Source organism: Dermacentor silvarum, chromosome 5 (genome assembly GCF_013339745.2).
Source record: "Dermacentor silvarum isolate Dsil-2018 chromosome 5, BIME_Dsil_1.4, whole genome shotgun sequence".
NCBI lineage: Eukaryota > Metazoa > Arthropoda > Arachnida > Ixodida > Ixodidae > Dermacentor > Dermacentor silvarum.
In genome coordinates, this window is record NC_051158.1 from 27802785 (window position 1) to 27821509 (window position 18725).

Here is an 18725-nt window from a genome sequence, read left to right on the forward strand (position 1 = left end):
CGCAGTTAGCAAGACGTTGAAGACGTTGTGGCAGTAGCCACAGACTCAGCGGAGTACATGCGAAAGATGGTTCGAGAAATCTGTCAGGCTGAAGGGATCCAAATCTTGCATGTGAAAGATATAGCACACCTTATTCATGTGAGTGTTGACCATGCCATTTCTTTACCATGCATGTCTGATGTTCGATCCGTAGTGATCAAGTTTGGAGCGTTATTTAAGCACGCTAACAAGCTTTACCAAAAGTACACTGAAATTTGTTCTTCTAATGGCCTCTTTGGACCTGACATTAAGAAGCCACCTTCTGTTGTCCCGAATCGATGGCAAAGCTTCTACAAGGCACTTGTGGTAGTCGTAGAAAATGTGGAGCTCGTTAACAGAACTTGCTGAAAGCTCGCATGATAGCAGCAAAGCGGAAGCTTTTTCAGAAAGTATCCCTCGAATAGAAGTTGTTTATGCGAAGGCAATCTTGATGAGAGATGCACTCGGCCCACTTTTGGAAGCCCAGAAAACGCTTGAAAGTGGGAAGCTTTTGATGCCCAGCTTTGATCACCTGGTAAACGTGAAGCTGCAGCAGATTGTCGGGGAGCTTTCGGCGATGATCGGTAAAAGCGATCAGGCCAAAGCTGTTTTGTCTATGTTACCCAAGCGCAGCGCTAATTTAGTAAAAACATGTTCTGAAGAGTTCTGCACGAAACTCGCCACAAAATGGCGCTGCACTCTTGGACGGAACGTCTCAGAAAAAGAGGAAAACCAGCTAACTTTGTGGAAGTTGGGAGCCGTCCTTGATCCGTTTCAGAAGCGTCTGCTGGGGCAGTCATTTGAGGACTACCGACCTCTGTTCATGTCCGTAACCGACAATGTAGATTCCCTTAATGACGAGTTCAACCAGTATTTGCTGGAAGCGAGCCCCACAAACCCAGCTGTCGAACTAATCGAGTATTGGCATGACTCTACTTCTCGCTACCCAAGGCTTGCAAAAAGCTGCACTGACATTGTTGTGCCTAGCTAATGGTAGCTGTGATGTGGAGAGAACTTTCTCCCAGCTGAGATATGTTCAACGACCGGACAGATCTCGAATGGAGACTGACATGTTGCGCATGCAGATGATAATGTATGTCAACAAGGACGTGTAAAAAATCGATGACCAGATTTTCGAGAATAAAATGTATAATTTCTAAGAGTCAATGTTTACTGATTCATTCATTTTCAAACACCACTGATTCATTTTCAAACAAACACAAAATTTCGGGTAGTATACTGTATTTGCTATAATACTCTGGTGTCTGTCCCAATTACCAGCTTGAAACACCAAATTTAACGTGTTATACTTAAAAAGCCCGTGATACGTTTTGATAAGCTCAGTGTAAGTTCTGATAAGTACAACCGTATATTTAACCCGAAAAAACCCGAAGTAAGAAATGGTTTCGCAAAAAAACCGATTTTTCCCCGAATATCAGTTTGAAAAATACCGCCCGATTTTTACCCCCCGAATTTGAAAAAATATAAAACCCGAAAACGAACAACCCTAAATATACGGGAAAAATGCAAGATTAAAAAGAAGCAAGCATTGCAAAAAATTGTAAGAACAATATGATATAAATGCTGGGTTGCACTCATCATTTAGTATATGCTGAACACTTATGCAATTGCAAACTTACAACAATGCAAACAATGCAAATCGTTGCGCAGTGCAAATGCAACAATGCAAGTGATTGTACAGAAAAGCAGTAAATTGAAAAAGCAAGGTAGTATACACCAGGTATAGTTATCCATTATACAACTGCAAACTCAGTTCTGTGTGTGTAACATCTTGCTTAACGTTTCTTTTTTTTTTTTTGGCAGACAACACTGTCCCAGCGCAAGACAAACTTGTGTTATCACTAGTATGTTTTTTTTTTTCCAATGTTTTACTTTATTGCTTCTCGGCATCTGTATGGATGCAACTTTGTATAAGATAAGTGCTATCTAGGAATATGGATTCCCGGTCACAGTCAGAGAAAGGAGGCATGTACGTTGCTAGCAAGTTTTGTTGTCATGGCCCTTATAACTCGTGAGAGAGAAGGACGTGAACTTAGACAGTATTGATTCATTTGTCAAACGTAAAATTCTTTGGTTGAAACCTAAGATGTGTTATACAGAAAATAATACCTTCTAGACGCTTTGCAACAAACATATTACAAATTAAAATAAAACATGTGCCCACACAGAAAACAACTTTTGAGCAGGCATGATGTGTAATGAAGGCAATGCTTATGCTTGCTAGCAGTGAACTGAAATTTTTATTCTCACAAGATAATTTTCGACATTGAAGGCTTTCTGGAAGCTAAGCACTGATTTGATGTTTCGGCACGATAAAGGCCAACATATACAGCATATATTATTTTCATGAAAATTAGAACTGTCGACCGGACATGCTTGTTCGATGTAACGTGGAATCACCTATCTTACACGAAAATACTTCTATTATATCTGATATTCGTTATAAGCTTCTACAATGGAACCTCGTTGATATTTTCCTCACTGTTGCGTTTTCTTGGCTGCTATGTTCCATTTTCGCGGTCCCGACCTAAAGCCCATTGTCTCCTATAAATGTTCCCATTTACGTCACCATTCTGTAATGTTCCCACATCTTGTGCCGCATTCGAATGCAGTGGCCATATAAATTTAGGGGTGTGGAGGCAAGTTTGGAAGTACAAAAAGTATGCGATTGTCAGTCCCTATAAGCACGTCGTGGTGAAATTGTAGTTTTTGCAGGCTCTTTAAAGTCAGCTTCACCACAATAAAGCTGCGTTATGCGATGAAGCATATTAAAGGTCCGTTCGATTCGCCTGCACCACTGTGAACCAGTTCACGGCAGTTCACAAGAAGTTCAGAAATTGTGCAACTCAATTTCTGCGGTGCAGGCACAGCGTCACACTTGAAACAAATGCCAAGGTGCAGACGCGATGCAGGCATTATGTTATGTCCGACTAATGTGCACGGAGTGTGCATGTGTGAGAGGTCCAGAACTGCAGGGATGATCGGCTTCTGGGGCATAAATACACACCACACTTGCATAGATACATCAGACGTTCGTAAGCGGGGTTTTAACGGCACTCGCACCCATGTTCTGTGTCGTCTGCGGCGCTGCTGCTTCGCACATGTACGCCTGCACCAAGCCGGCACCGACAGTGGAGTGGGTGCAGCAAAATCATGAACCATCTCTGCACCTTTCCTGCACCTTTTGAAACGAACGGCGTGGTTCAGCGGGTGCCATTGCTGCACCGCTGAAACGAATGGCAGGGTGCAGCACCTCGTGAACTGGTTCAGGTGGTGCAGGCGAATCGAACGTACCTTAAGAGTAGATTTGGGTCACTGTCACGGAACATTGTTCGTCTCTCTTAATTATATGTTCGCACAGAGTCGTTTATCACCTTGCTGTGGTGATTTGGGGCCTTCCTTGCTGTTACGTTTTCCCAGCTGTGCCCCCCCCTTGCAGTGCCTTGGAAAACGTATCATAGGGTGAAAGATTGGGTCAGTTGGTTTTGCATCATAAGGTCATAGCAGCGCGAACTAAAACATATACACAAAGAAAGAGACACACAGGGACAAGCACTATCATAGGGGTTCTACTGTATTCATTGCTTGCGTATATTGACAGGAAGATTTTTCACATTTACTTCGTTATGTCTGGTAATTCTTTGTATCCATCTTGGTTATATCGATGTTTGACTGTGTCTGGTTTGTTGTGTTATGGTTGTGACAGTCCATTGTCTGGCCCAGAAGCTCTATGTGCATCTCATAAGCGTACGTTTTCTTCAGCATACTGGTGCTGGACTGGGACGTGCACCATGGCAACGGAACGCAGCACGCCTTCTACGATGACCCCCGGTAGGTTCTTGCTCAATCGTGAATACCATCGTTGAATGCAAATGTCCAGCCTTGTCTCATGTCTGTGTGAAGTTAAAAGTCGTCTTGGTGAAGTTAACCTTTGCTAGAACCCCGGTGACCGGGTGTTTTAGCAGACTGCGGGTTCTCAAAGAGCAGTGCGGTTGGTTGGTGCAGGGTGCTGTACCTGTCGATCCACCGGTACGACAATGGCACATATTTCCCATGCCTCCCAGAAGGAGACTTTGGAGCCGTTGGCGAAGGTGCTGGCCAAGGTTTCAACATCAACGTGGCCTGGAATCAAGTGCGTCACTTTCTTCTCTGTGCAGTTGGTCTTGCACTGTGGCACAGTATTTTGCCTGTTGCTTCGATCTCGGTCTAACAAGCGAGGTTACTGAAAGCTTGTGCAGCTTCTCTTTCATAAAGCACGGAGCAGGAGAGTGATAAGAGGAACTTTATCGCTTCAGTTTTACTGTTTGTATGCATCCTCTATGACCTTGGCTTGATAAGATGGCGTTCTTGAGGTCACTGCACACTTTGTTGGCCAAGGTGACTTGTGGGATTCCATTAGTGAAACTTAGTGAAACGTCTGCTGGCTTTTCGCTTAGAAATTCTACCCTCCTCATTTTTAGCCCCAGTACTAACAATACTTTGCATAATTGGAACACCGTCAGCAGCATTTCTTTGCCATAGATTAGTAAGGGCATTATTCTCAGGTAACTGTTTCTGGTAGTACTCTATTCACTTTGTTGTAATTTACTACCAGCATGATGCTCCACTGTAGCGATGAATGTTCGCTGACACCACTGTGTTTCTGCTGGCCATCCCATTAGTGGTATCAATCAAGATGCAACGTGAAAATAATGCCGACAAAAGCTGTCCCGGTGTCCACTTCATCTGGTTTAGCTTATGGGAGTACACTGAAAGCAGTACACCACAGATTAGAGGCCAACTGCGAAGAAATTTTGGGCAGCATAAAAAGCCACATAAAAAGCCCAGGTTCAGATAATGTATTTGTAGAGCAGCCTCCATGCAAAATTATTTATTTGAATTACCCGAGTGGTGTGTCAGAAAAAGCTTGTAAAGGCAGACGTTTTTGATAGTGAAACTGGAAAAAAGAAAGAGAGACACCATTTTTGCTTGCCAGAAGTTATGTATGACTAAGAATCTACAAGCACTGCTTGCAGCTGCGTCTGACGTAGCATAGTCTACCGCGGTTGCCACAGTGTGCTGCGATGAGTCTATTCTCCTTGATGGCCTTGGCTCTCTGAATCTCGCCGCCATGACACTCAGATTGTGGCCGGGGCTTAGTCCTATTGGCTTCACGTCGCAATTGGTCGCGTGACCTCGCCTAGTCGCAAGTGTGAATGGGCCCTTAGCCCTATTGGCTCCACTGCGGTGTAGATTCCAGCGCGCTAGCTGAGACGAAAAGAGAAAGAAAGCTGGGTATTGGTGCAATAATTCCACTTCTACTTGAAGGATTAGAAGAATGTTTGCGTCATAAGATTCGGGAGACTAAGTCCTTTAACTCTTTCCCTACCGTGGGGAAAATAGGTGTTTTTTGTAGGTTACGTCAGATATTCTTTTTCTGAAGGAACTACTGCACTCAATATCTTATGTAATATTTAAACATGAAGCAGAATGAATGCACTTTTCATGCATAGAAGCTTTATTAACGAGATGTATGTCATAAAAAAAAAAAACACCGCATATCTATCCACGAAGTGAATGATGATGAGTGAGCGAAGCACCGGCCAGGGGATCATTCGGGCAAAACGCCGGAAGCGTTCTCCGGAAGCTGGCTTCTGGTTCTGGTTTCCGGAAGACAGAGCGTGGCGTACATATACTACATATATATGTATATATATATATACTTACATATACTGTACATGTGTACAGTATATACAGCGCTTATATAGCCCTTGTGCACCACAGCGCCCCTAGCTATGGACGAGAGAGAGAGCGCGCGTCGGGGAACGAAAGAGAAAGAGAGCATAGCTGCGCCTCTAGTGGGAGCGGCGAGTACTGGCGTGGCTACGACGGCGCGACGAGGGACAAGGCTCGACCCTAAGGAGCTTCGCCCCTAAAAGATATAAATTGCCAAAATCAAGATTGTTGGATAAAAGTGAACAAAGTTTGCAAAGACATGCTTGTGTCTACTAAGAAAAATGTAACAATAATGATGAGGTATACAAAATGTATTGTCGTCTAGTAGGAAATATCTCCGAAAAAGTCTAAATTTTTCATTGAACAGGTATTCCACTGCAAAAATTTAACTGCAAGCACTACTGTTGGGCGTGCCGGGCTGCGGCTGCCGATGTTCCAGGCTGGTTTGCGTTGTCCCTCTCAGAGTCAAAGTCCGATGAAAAGGCAGCATCCTCAGACTCATTGGTGCTCGATCCATCGATAAAATCAGCGGCAGACGCAGAGGAATCACGAGATCTACTATCTTCCGAAGTATGCGCGCCGCTCGTGGAGGCAGCCATTTTTGCTTTCTGCTTTGGACTGATCGCGAAACTTTGAAGGGTGTTCAAAAATCACTGCCTCACGGGAACAAAGCGAACTGGTTAGAAAACAAAAATATAGTTCTCCTTCATGTCCGATTGTGCAGTGTGTCCGTGAGTAGCGCGGAAGGTCTCCGAAAGCGGCATTTCAAATCCATGGATACCAGGCTAACGATGCCCAATGGGAAAGAGTTAATACTGAGGCCATTCTATGATTAGTTAGAAAAGTGCTTGAGGGCCCTGTTTAAGAGGAAGCTATAGTTCCGGGGTTCCTACCTAAATGCATGAGTGCAGAGGTATTGTTTTCCTTGGCAACCACTGCACTGATCTTAATGAAGTATGTTCCGTGTGGAAGGAGGTGGATTTTCAATTTATGCCACAAGTCTTTTAGAAAAATTCTTGGAAATTGCAGAAATAAAAAAAATTAAGTTTGCAACTTAAATTTAATAATAAAAAACTATATCACAATTCTGTAAGCTGCACCTAATAGTACATCTAAAACGGGCAAAATTGATGTCTTATACAACGATAAGAAATGTACTACTAACCCGTGAGTAGGACTTTTGCAAAACCATCATAAACATTGTAACAATTTCACGATGTTGTTACAATGCCCTTACAGATGCAGTTTACAGAACTGCGATATCCGTTTCTGGTACAGAGTTACGAAATTTATGGATTTCATAACATGGTTGTATTATTATTTGATTTTTTAACTTGTTGATTCTTGTCAATGTTTGTAAGTCCTAAATCACCATTCTGCTTCCTTGAGTCGCTAGAATTCGCATTTCTCTCTCAAAAGCATTAAGTTCCATTTAATTTGGTCCGGGGGTTGTCTCACGAAAGCATACTATCTGGATTTTAAAAGTTTTTGAATAGGGAAATTGGAGTTGGCTAAAGCATCCTCTAAAAACTCCGCAATTTAGTTTAAATTTAACAGCCCTGAATTTGACGAGCAAGCCAGCATGTACTAAGCAGCACGGTACTTCTACACCGACTGAAGCCTCACTGACGTGCAGGAGGGGATGTCGGACGGTGACTACCTGACGGCCTTCTTCCAACTGGTGTTGCCTGTTGCCTATGCGGTGAGTTGCTGGGGGTGACTCTGCAGTGTGACCCTACCGCACACATTTCACTGCGTCTCTTGCAGTACAATCCCGAACTAGTCCTGGTTTCCTGCGGCTTCGACAGTTGCGTCGGGGACCCGCTGGTGAGTGGAGCACGTTTCGCTCGTCGTTGAATGTAAGGTTGCCGCACGAATTGACCCATTTCCTTGCTAAGCACAAGTCTCGCTCATTCACACGCTCCCTCCAAAATATGTCGGTGACGAGTCTCGCTCGTCCAGGGATTTCCTTTTGTCTACTGAGTGCCACGGATATGCGGAAGTCGTTTCATGATTATTTTGGTGTGAATGGCTGCGCTAATAAATGGCACGAGCTTCACAGAAAATGTGACTTTCTGAGGGCGGGCATTTGGCAGCACCAAAGTGAAAGCAATAAAAATAAAAAATATGAACAGTAAACATTAGATGAAAAGGATAAACAGTAATTTAAGAGTTACAGGATGGGTACACACAAAAAAGAAAACACACCTGGGAATCTGAGGGATCTGCTGAGATTAGCAGTTCGACAGCACATAGGGCGTGCCAAGTGTCGATGCTGGACCAAGGTGACAGAAGAGCTTTTGGGACGGGGCATTGTCCAGCTGATGATCACTACGATGATTGGCTGCAGGGATACTGTCGGGTGACGGCCGAGGCATACGCCCAGCTGACACACCTGCTGCTGCCCTTGGCTCGAGGCCGAGTCATCCTCGCCCTTGAGGTGAGTTAAGGAGCGGCCATGATGCTCGTAGGCATTCTTGTTTTCCCGTCTTTTTTTTTTTTTTTTGAAAGGCCAGTTTTGGAATGTACAGTATCGTGAGTAACAAGACCAAAAGCTCAGCGGGTTGGTATGGATCCATGCTTGAAAACGAAAGAGCACGATAAACACGGGGACGTAGAAAAAATGTATATAACATAGGTTCTGAATGGTCATTATGTGGGACTGAAATAAAATACAAGCTCAGTAGCAATTCCATTCAGATGAACCATACCTATTATTAAAGGAGTACTAACACACATATTCAGAAAGACAAGCTTTATAGTAAGTTACATAAGGCACTCTGATGCATTCTGGTACATCTTGTAGGGTTTAGAGGGTTTGGATCCTTATTTAATGCAAAAAATTACAAGTCCGAATGACAAGATTTGGACGGAGCACCCAGTGATTATCTGAGTTCTGACTACAACTGAGATATTAACTTCCTATGATAGATAACTAGCTATTGTGTAATACTGGTCACTTTCTGTACATTCATATGAAATGTAGGAGCAAATTTTTCTATTAATTAATATGAATTGGGAATACTAACTTTGTGTTTTCTGTTTATGTGCAGTCTTTTGCTTGCTGCTGAGAAGACTTTTAATGACTTTCTTAGTCAGAAATGGGAAAAATATAACTTGTTTTTTATAAGAGATTTGGACCTTTAAGGCTTTAAATAGGCACGGCAGAACCTTAACATAGAAATAGTGTACTATTCTCGGGAAAATGTATAGATTCATTCAGATTTTAATGGATTCAATTCAACATTCTCTGTCAAGTACACATAACAGGCAATTAATATGAACTGTGAACACATTAAAAATAAGTTACTTTTTTAATTAATGAGTAATTGATCAAGAAATGTGGTTCACTGCCCAAAGCAAGAAACATTGACTTAAACATTGGTCATTGTCCTAAATGGCTATATCCGGCTCAGGGCGGCTACAACCTGTCCAAGCTTCCTTCTGCTGTCTGCCACTGTGTCAGCGCTCTCCTGGGACAACGTCCACCTCAGCTGCGATCCTCTGCCCCTTGTCCAAGGTAAGCTGTGCCCTAGTGCTGCACTGGAGTTGCACTGGGTTTGCACAGCGTGTATTAGGCACAGGCAATGCCACTTCGTAACAAAAGTATGCAAGTGTCCGGATTGCAAGCCTTTGCCTAGGCCACCGCATCTGTAATACATTACGTAGAGTTGCTGGTCGTAGAAGGCTAGCTTCAGAAATGCGTTTCTCGTACTATCAACCTTGATGTAACAAGCACGGACATAAAGAATCAGCGGCTGCAACAGATCATGATTTTTTTTGTCCTATCGGTTTCCAGTTTTTCTTGCCTAGCCCACGCTGCTATTGTGTTTACTGAAACCCAACTGTCATTGACATAGAAGAAGAAAGAGTTCCTCAGGAGGCAGCAAAGGGTTTGTTTTAAAGTGCCGTAATTCTATTGCCCTCTAGATGTTCACGCTTAACGCATCGCTAAGATAATTTGATGTAATAGTGTTGGGAAAGCGCTTTCACACAGCTTGGCTGTTTGGTATACATATGCACAATTACGTTACATGCTAAAGAATGTGCCTATGTGAAGATGTTCAGTCTGAACACGTCTCACAGTTTGTGAAATGCTTTAGATACGTGTAATATGCTTTTACACACGTATTAGAATTTTAATAGCAACTGCTGACACAATCTGCTGGAATTCTGATTTTCTCTTATTGATAGTAGCTTATTCACTAGGGTGTCTTCAGTGTAGTAGTACACTACAGATGAACATTGGCAAGCAAAATTAATTTTTGTATTATATGTTCCAAGTTATAGAACTAGACTAAAAGATTGGTATAGAAGAATCTCAAATTAGGGCCATATAAAGACAATCAATAGAAAACCAGGACTATAGTCTTAAGATTTGATGATTTCTGCATCGATATTAAGCATGAGTACCATTTGGCGGCTGTACATTTCACTTTGTTTCAACAATGAAGTGAAGTTTCGTAGTATTTTGAACCAGTCTTCAGCACTAAGCCAAATTGTAGGCTCCAGTGTTCATCACCGTGCAGCACAGTGTTCTTATAGCCCTTACACTGGCCGAGACAGTTGATTTTTCGCACATGTTTGACGCAAGCACACAGAACGGCCACCTTTTCATGCTGCAGATTTAAAATGTCGAGAGATTGTGTTTATAGATTACGACTACTGTGCGCATAGAAAGAGTGCTTCACATTGATTTGTCACAGAGGGCTTTCTTGCTTGTTGGTTTGAACAAGCAAAATCAGGTCCGCTTGCTGTTGAGACGCAATAAGAAAACTAAGATGTACGTTAAGCCTGTGCAATGTTGTTTCCAGTGCCGTGCAGTCCATTAGGCGAACCCTGGGAGCCCACCGGAGTTACTGGCCCTGTCTCCGCTACTCTGGTCAGTCAGTGCCCTCTGCTTGCTTGCAGAAATGCAAGAGTGCAAGGAAAAACACCTGGGCTGACTTAAGAAAGCTAGATGGGACAAGTGTTTCTAACTCATTCGATTTATCCTCTGTCCTGCATTATTATAGCGAAGCTTTCTTTGTAGAGTTGGTCGGGTTTTTGATGCCGCGATTGGTGGTCTGCAGAGGTCGCCTTTCTGCGGAAGTTAAATAGAACACATGGGACAGGACGAACAGAAGGAAAAGGGCGAATTGCTGATTTTCAACTAAATTTTATCGCGCACACGGCCATATATAAATGTGTGGAAAATAGAAAAAGGAGGAGAGGAACAGACAACCGCATGAACTACTACAAGGCAAAAAGGGAAGGCAAGATAAGGGGGGGAAAGACAGAAGAAGCATAAAGCACATAAAGAAGCATGAAGGCAGGTTCACAACCTGCCTTGTGAACCTCGGGCCGTCGGGCTGAAGGACAAGGTCCGAACAGAGCCAAGGTAAACGTAAAGGGTTCCCGCCTCGCGAGCCTCCAGGCGACGCCTGCAGCCACATCAATTCATGGCTTCGCTGTCTCGATCACAGTCCTCGCCGCAGTTGCAGTCCAAGGTTTTACGGCAACACATGTGAAAAACCAAGACCGACGCCATGGCTGCCCCTACTCGCCATGGAACCCCTGGAACCCCTACTCAATGATGAAGTTAGCATCTGTGCAGAACGAAGCCGTCGTCGCCTTTTATAATCAACAGATAGCTCTGTCAGTAGTGAACTATCGTAATACTATCGATAGTTTCACAGCAATATATCGTAATACTGTCAATACTAGCGACAGTCCTTTTTTACACTAATCAATAGTGTGAAAAAATTATTGATGCTATCGATAACCAATTCTTTGGACAGATTTGTATCGCTAGTTTGATCACCAGGCCAGGATTAATTTGCCATTCATTGGAGGCAAGGGTGTAGACCCAAACTTGGAACGCTTTTGAACCACCTGTTGATCCGTTTGTGTTTTGCGCTTAAGCACCTCTGGTGAGCTTGCTTCACCCCTGAAAACAAGAACACTGGCAGAAATAAATTATTACTTTTTTTGCTGGTTGTTTGCCCAGTGAAGAGCGTCTTAAGTAGGCTTCAATCTCCATTTGCTGAACTAGCACAGAAGGACCAAGCTCGCCTGTGTGCGCATATAGTCGTCAGCAGTTAATAGCGGTGCTGATAGTCAATAGTCTCACAGGTTGGTGTATTACAGGTTATGACCTGCCATCGGAGGAGTGGCTGGCATCCAATGGGTGAGTGCGCTACCTCTAAAGTCTTTCTTAAGAATGATCTTGTCTAACCAGCACACAGGGTTGGGATGCAGAAAGTAAAAATAGACGGGACAGGTGGCAGTATGTCGTCTTTTTCTACTTTCCGTGTACCCACTTTTTGTGTTCTTGCTTTGTGTTCCTTCTGTGTTCCTGTTTTAAAGCGAACAGCTTTCTTTGTCTATTTTCACCCACCGCTGTAGCCCATTGGCTGTGGCATTGCCCTGCCGGGCTCATGGTTTGGGTACCACTGGCGGCATTGTGATGGGGCAAAATGCAAGAACGCTTGCGCACTTAGATTTAGGTGCACGTTAAAGAACCCTAGGTGGTCAAAATTAATCTGGGCTCTCGCCACTACAGCGTGCTTCGTAATGAGATTGTGGTTTTACCATGTAAAAAACCCCAGAATTTAATATATTTGGCTCATTCCCCCGTTCTCGTGGTTGGCGGCCGCACTTTCTTTGCTGATAGGATGAGGTGAGGGTAGCCACAGCGGTGGGGGGACAGAAAGTTCGGTCACCGAGGGAGAGGCGAGACTGTCTTCTGACTTTGTTGGTTGTACTGTACTACACCTACCAGAGAGGCCCTGGCATCACCACGCCCAGAGTTTCAGTGAACCTTGTGGGGCAGTGACACGGCGAGCTGCTGTAATGACTGTGACAGAAAAGGAACAGGGGACATATTCTGTGACGATCGCCTTGGTAATAACTATCGCCTTCACGTGATGTAGTGCTCAACCAGCCAATCAGCTCATCCGATTTCGCTCAACCAGCCAATCAGCACGCACCTAAAGTGATCATCGCAGAATATCTCCCCTGAAGTTGGAAAAGCAATGCAAGGTTCGGGTCTCGTTGAAAAAAAAAAAAAGCAGCAAAAGTCCTGCATATAGTTTATTCGTCAGAATTGCAAGAAACTGCACATACACATATGCAAAAATTGCGGAAAGTTCACGACGAGTCAACTCGTCATCGGCACCATATGACGCTGATTGTGATGATGAGTTACCTCGTCATCGGCAATTAAAGGATTTTAAAAATAATTCAGATTCGGAAAGCTATTCGCTTACTTAGGCAGTCATCTTCTGTGGTTTCTGCATAGTTTTCTTTTTTCCCCGTAAAAGCAACTGGCTTGGCTTCCCTGTTGTAACATATGTGTTTTCTTCATTTCTGCACTTATGCAGTTTGTGCAATGAATGTTGAAACGAATGACCAATTCTCGCCACATTTAAGTTAGTGCAACATGCACTGACTCTCTTGTTCCTACTGCCTCACTCTATTCTTTGTTATTGTTTTACATTAGTCTGAGATGTGTCACCTTGTTACTACAGCTATAGCTGTTATGGGCTCACTGCTTGAGTTGTTTTTACATCACCGGGGCTGCTTAAGTTCATCATTAAAATCACAAGAGTGCTCTGCCAGCATTTTCTCTAATGAGTGAAGAAAAAAAGATCGCAGTGTCCCACTAGGATTTGAGCTCTGTACCCACAGATTGCCAGTCGAAGATTCCACCTCTCAGCCACACTGCCGACGCTACAGCAAAAAATAAATTGACCTGGTTATGACTGTGCCTCGCCTCTCGAGCGCTCTTAAATTTATTGTCTTACAACTTGCTTGGCAGCTTATTCGTGAACCAACGTGCTGGTAAAAGAAAGTAAATGAAGTCAGTGGCAAGAAGCGATGGCCAGGATAGATCGCCGACTAACGTTTTCCTGTCCTTCTCAAAAGGAGATCGCTCACGTGCATCTGCGAATATTTACTCCACCCGATAGAGCACGAAACGGTGCTAGACTTACTACACATAATATAGTGCCAGCTACCACGTCACTGCTTCACATTGCAAGTGAAACTGCAACTTTCTTTAAAGTCTTCCCTCTTTCCATCTCTCTCTGTTTCTGTCCCATCTTTCCTGCGTTGCGATCCTTCTCGTAGCACTTGTCGGCTTGCTCCTTCCTTTTTTTTCCTTTCCATTTATTCTTTATATGTCTGTATGTTTTCAAACCAAACGAAACAATTTCGTTGTTCCATCCTATAACGCCAGCAACACAATGTCGCACAGTTCTTCGAGACAGCAATGCTGACCTCACAGCACTTGTCGTCTGTGTACGTCTGTTCGTGCTGTCATTGTTTTCCGCGTTCATTTCAAATGTGCATTCACTCCTAATAGCCCAACATTCTACCTTACAGCAGCTTCAGTAATGCTTCCTTTGTGTGCATGTGTTTGCGTCCTCTCCAGCCTTGTACCTGATGGCGAGCCGTCATTGAACATGGCAGGCCTGAGCCTTGAGGACGACAACGAGGTGAGACTGCACGGTCACGATAGTGCCTCTGGTGAACTTTCATCCCGATCAAAAGTCCAGACTGAATCGAGCTTTCAATGGCATGGCATCGCACCAGATACTGGCGGAAACCTGGAGGTGCTGAGAACATCTACGAGAAAATCTAGATATATACTAATATTTCATCTTAGTGATCCGGATTTTATACTCTACTAATCCGTTAATCTGGATTCAAAAAAGTGAGTAAAATAAAAGTGCAGGAAATGTCAAGGACGAAGTCTAGATATTATATTCATTTGGTAATTTGGATTATTTGCTAGTCTAGTCATCTGTGCACAATGACAACCTAAGAGCCGCGTGCACTTGGCAGCATGTGCAAGCAAAACCTCGCTTCACTATAACTGATACCACGTCAGATCCCGCATTTTTCGGTTTCGTTATGACAGTAAAATACTGTACTCATTGAAGCATGGCTAGCCAAATTTTTATTCGCTTGGTTTATCGGGTAACTTGTGGTGTCAGCTTGCTGCCTGGTTTCATTACAGCGATATGATACTCGTTGAACTAAAGCATGGCCAACCGAACTCTATATACGTCATATTTGATCATTCGTTGTGCTATCTGTATTCACTGTGTTGAGGTTTGACAGCATACACCTACCAATGTGGCGTGCAGGAGGCGCCGTTCTGTATCCAACCAGAGACGTGGTGCCCACACCTGGAAAGCCTGCCCCCTCTGCCACCGGCGGGCCTGTGCGACCCCCGCAGCCCTTGCATGACATGCGGGGTGCGCCGTGAGGTCTGGACCTGCCTCCACTGCTTCAAGGCAAGTTTGATGTATTTGGCCCGCAGAGCGCGCACGTTTCATCCTTTTTGAAGTTTGGGAGGTTTCAACGGAAGCCTGTCTTATAGGGATGAAATGTGGCACTGCCTGTATACTCATGCCACACAGGCATAAAAAAACAATGCACCACTGCCTTTGGTATCAAAGTCACCAGAAGCGCTGCTCGCAGCTTGGTTTTTCACTCTCAGACGACAAGCTGAGTGCATCAAGAAACTCGGTGTCCTCTTCGCTCAAGGAGCTGAACACTCCATCTTTGGAATCGCTCAATTCGTCGCTAAGTCATCTTCTTTTCTGCGACATAGCCAACAAAATTCATGCTGCTGGTGGCACCATTTTTAAAGACCCTTGTTGCTAAGACATTTTACTTTCTCCGCGAGAATTAACTCGCTCCTGCTTGCACTGCCCCGTGGAATAAGTGCCGTTATCTACCATATGCACGACAAAGCACTCGCACAAAGTCAGCCCGTCCGTGGCATTGAAAGAAAATGGAAAGTACCGTCGACAAGCTTCACTCGTCGTTGGCCATTTTCACCAGAAACCTGTGGACAAACTAAGGTCGTCTACGGCACGGAAAGGGTTAAACTCAATCGATCAATCAACTTTCTGCATCAGGACTTCCAGATCTTCTTGGCATTTTTGTCACAGATATGCGACGATCATGCCAGGTATCATGTCATGCTGTATTGTATTCCAGCATGTGCACTGTGGGGTAATTATTTTTAGCACGAAAAAAGTAGCCCTCATTTCTGTGTATTCAACCCAAGGAGTTCCCAAACTTGTCTTCTGTCAAGCGACTTCTTCAGTTGTCAAAGAGAGCACATTTCGTTCAGCCTGAGCTCGCAATAAAGGACATTGCGTAGCAGCTTAGGAAGTGGTTGCACTACTGTTTGTTATTCAGATCACAAAATGTCAGGTATCTGTAAAGGAGCACTGACCCGAAAATTTTGTGTCCTTCTTTTCTGCTATGTGGCCCTCAGCTCCTTCATTACGATACAGAGCCCCACTTCCTCAAGCACGCTAACAGATAATTACAGCACCTTTTCTGTGACCAGCTCGTAACGTGTGCCAAGCACAGCGCGAATATTGTGCTTTTTCACGTCCGAAGCCATGCTGCACTCGGCGTACATCCTCAATGTGTCTCATAAAAAGTGCTGTAATTGTGGCGCTCTCAAGGAATTGAGGATTTGTGCCTTAATTATAGAGTCGACAGCTACCTCTAAAAGCAAGAAAAGAAACATGCAGTGCACAATATTTTCCTGTCAATACTAAGACTTTTTGAAGGGTAAAAAAAAATTATCTGAAACCCTCCACAAGGTGGAGCCTTTAGCCCAAGTGTAGTTCGACATTTAGCTTAAGATGTGCAGACAAAAGAAAGGTGACGGGATGTAAGCTGCGGTCTTTCTTGTGTCTTAAGATACGTTTTTTTTGGGGACTATGAACCGACTGGCCGAACAAGGCACTGCAATATTCAAGTGTAGCTTTAAGACATGAATACTGTAACCTAATAACAGCATCACAAAGGGCTCACAGGAACTGCAAAAGGATGTGACACTTGGCTACAGTAAAACCGAATTCGTGTAGTTTTTTTTTCAGGAAACACGAGAAAAACGTAGTAACCTTGAAACTAGCGATCTGAAGTGACTGAAAAATTTGGCAGACTCAACTGTAGTAGACATCTGAGGAACGCAAAGCATTGCACGAATCATTGCAGCTTGAGACGTTAAAGCGCATCGAGCTGCAACAGCGTGGGAGACACGGACTGACACACACACTACACGAGCGCTTTGTTAAGGATGAAGTGATCACCACTGCACAAACAAGGGAAGCCTCGGTCTGGAGCCACTGTTTCAGCATGGGAACATGTCTTCGCCGTTAATAAACAAAAAAAGTGATGACACGAAAATGTGCTAGAACAGAGGTGCGAATTGGCATTGTCATCTTTCGTGCAGGTGTTCTGCAGTCGCTATGTCAACGGCCATATGGTGACTCACCACGACGAAACGCAGCACCCTCTGGTGCTGAGCTACTCGGACCTGTCTGTCTGGTGCTACGGCTGCAACTTCTATATTACAAATCCGGTACGTGTTACCATGCCCTTGACGTTGCGATGGCCTAGGCGTGAGGTCACCTGCTTCAGTCAATCGACAGGATTTTTGTGCTTTACCAGACTTTTTGAGGCTGCTTGCACCGTAAATTCAAGAAGGTTGACAACTAAGCGGAGGTGCGAGTTGTTTGCAAATGTTGCTTTTGGGTGCGGCCTCACAGCAGTAAGGAGCGCGCATTGCCATGAGATTGAATCTGAAAGCAAGTTTTGCAAATAGCTCGCACCAATGAAGGTGCTGATGATAGGGCACACAAAGCATGGTTGTCTCTGGAGCTCTCCTCTGTACTAACAATGGTACCAGGTTACTCATACAACGATTTGAAGACTTATCTGCAGTTATTTGCGCAACAGAAACATGCAATGTTTTTTTTCTTTTCCCGATGGTAGTCCGGGGTGCGGCTGGGTTTATATACATGAAAATACGGTGAATATTTGGTGTTGCACCATAACCCCACTGAATTGCACGTGAAGCTTGCATGTGCACAGAGCTGTCAACAGTGTGCATGCCTATGTTGTTTTGGAGTGTCTAGCCTGAAGTCAGCAGTATGGGTGCCAGGTATAGCCATGATTGCTAGTGACACGAATCAATAGACAAATTGGGAATTTAAATTGCTCATGGTAGGCAAGTCCTACATCTCCCGACCAGTTTTCTGCCGTTGTACATAATATAACAGCTAAACTGACTTGGGGTAATTATTATGGCTGCACAGACTTGTCTGGTTCACTCGACTCCCATTAATTAAAACCTTGCGGGGCCACCAGATTTGGTTTAATTAATTAATGAAAGGACAAATTGACAAATGGTGGCAGAATTAACGAATTCAACTCTTTTTCTATTGCTTCGAGTTCAAAACGTTATTGAAGTAACTATACGTCTCATCGTCGGTCAGTGGCCCGCAGATCTCAACACTGTCATCGACGCTGACAAAATGCTCTAAAGAGACGTCACCCAGGGCACAGCGTAAGTCATCATCATCATTGCAGGACAATTTGCTGCTGTCACCATCGTTGCCTTAGGAAGCACTTGCACTGTCTGCTGAATTACTTGTTTTCAAGTTTTTTGTGACCACTACATATCTGAATAAGGTGCTGGTTTGACTTGAAGCAGTATGTTTTTGTTAGAACTAAACAAGTTTTCCTTGCATAGCAATCTATGATTTCTCGTCGGGACTTTCTGGTGCGTTCAAATTAAGCGAAATTAAACAACCGAAGTCGACTTAACGGGAGTCAACTGTACTAACATTTGAACTGTTCCGAAGGTCAGGTGTCATGTTTCGGGATAGGCGAAATTTATAAAGTTTCCTTGTGGGGTCACTTCGTGATGTGCTTGAATTACGCATGTGCAAAGTGAGGAACCTGACTGTTCACACTGTGATGTTGTGTTTGCAGGTCCTGCAGGCCGCCAAAGAAGATGCCTACCTGAAGAAGTTCGGCACTATTGAGTTTGTTGCGTGATTGCTGAGATTGTTGCGTGCAGTAAATATTTCTACCACTAAGTAAGACTTTGTGCTCTAATCTCCGTGAAAGGACAACCTTTTAAAAATCTCGGTGTAAGGCACCAGCAT

The 18725-nt window shown here is 44.0% G+C and overlaps 1 protein-coding gene across 1 annotated transcript in view; it reads left to right on the plus strand.

Moving 5' to 3' along the window:
* The window catches only part of LOC119454023 (histone deacetylase 6), a 46192-nt gene extending 27536 nt beyond the window's left edge, over nucleotides 1-18656 (plus strand). Inside the window, exons 17-28 of the mRNA XM_049667875.1 lie at nucleotides 3786-3870; nucleotides 4045-4171; nucleotides 7391-7456; nucleotides 7522-7581; nucleotides 8105-8194; nucleotides 9171-9274; nucleotides 10569-10636; nucleotides 11884-11923; nucleotides 14171-14234; nucleotides 14889-15038; nucleotides 17006-17134; nucleotides 18550-18656. Coding sequence (XP_049523832.1) covers nucleotides 3786-3870; nucleotides 4045-4171; nucleotides 7391-7456; nucleotides 7522-7581; nucleotides 8105-8194; nucleotides 9171-9274; nucleotides 10569-10636; nucleotides 11884-11923; nucleotides 14171-14234; nucleotides 14889-15038; nucleotides 17006-17134; nucleotides 18550-18615 — 1049 coding nt within the window. The 3' untranslated portion in view covers nucleotides 18616-18656. The remainder of the gene's footprint in view (nucleotides 1-3785; nucleotides 3871-4044; nucleotides 4172-7390; nucleotides 7457-7521; nucleotides 7582-8104; nucleotides 8195-9170; nucleotides 9275-10568; nucleotides 10637-11883; nucleotides 11924-14170; nucleotides 14235-14888; nucleotides 15039-17005; nucleotides 17135-18549) is intronic.
* The last annotated feature ends 69 nt before the right edge of the window (nucleotides 18657-18725 follow it).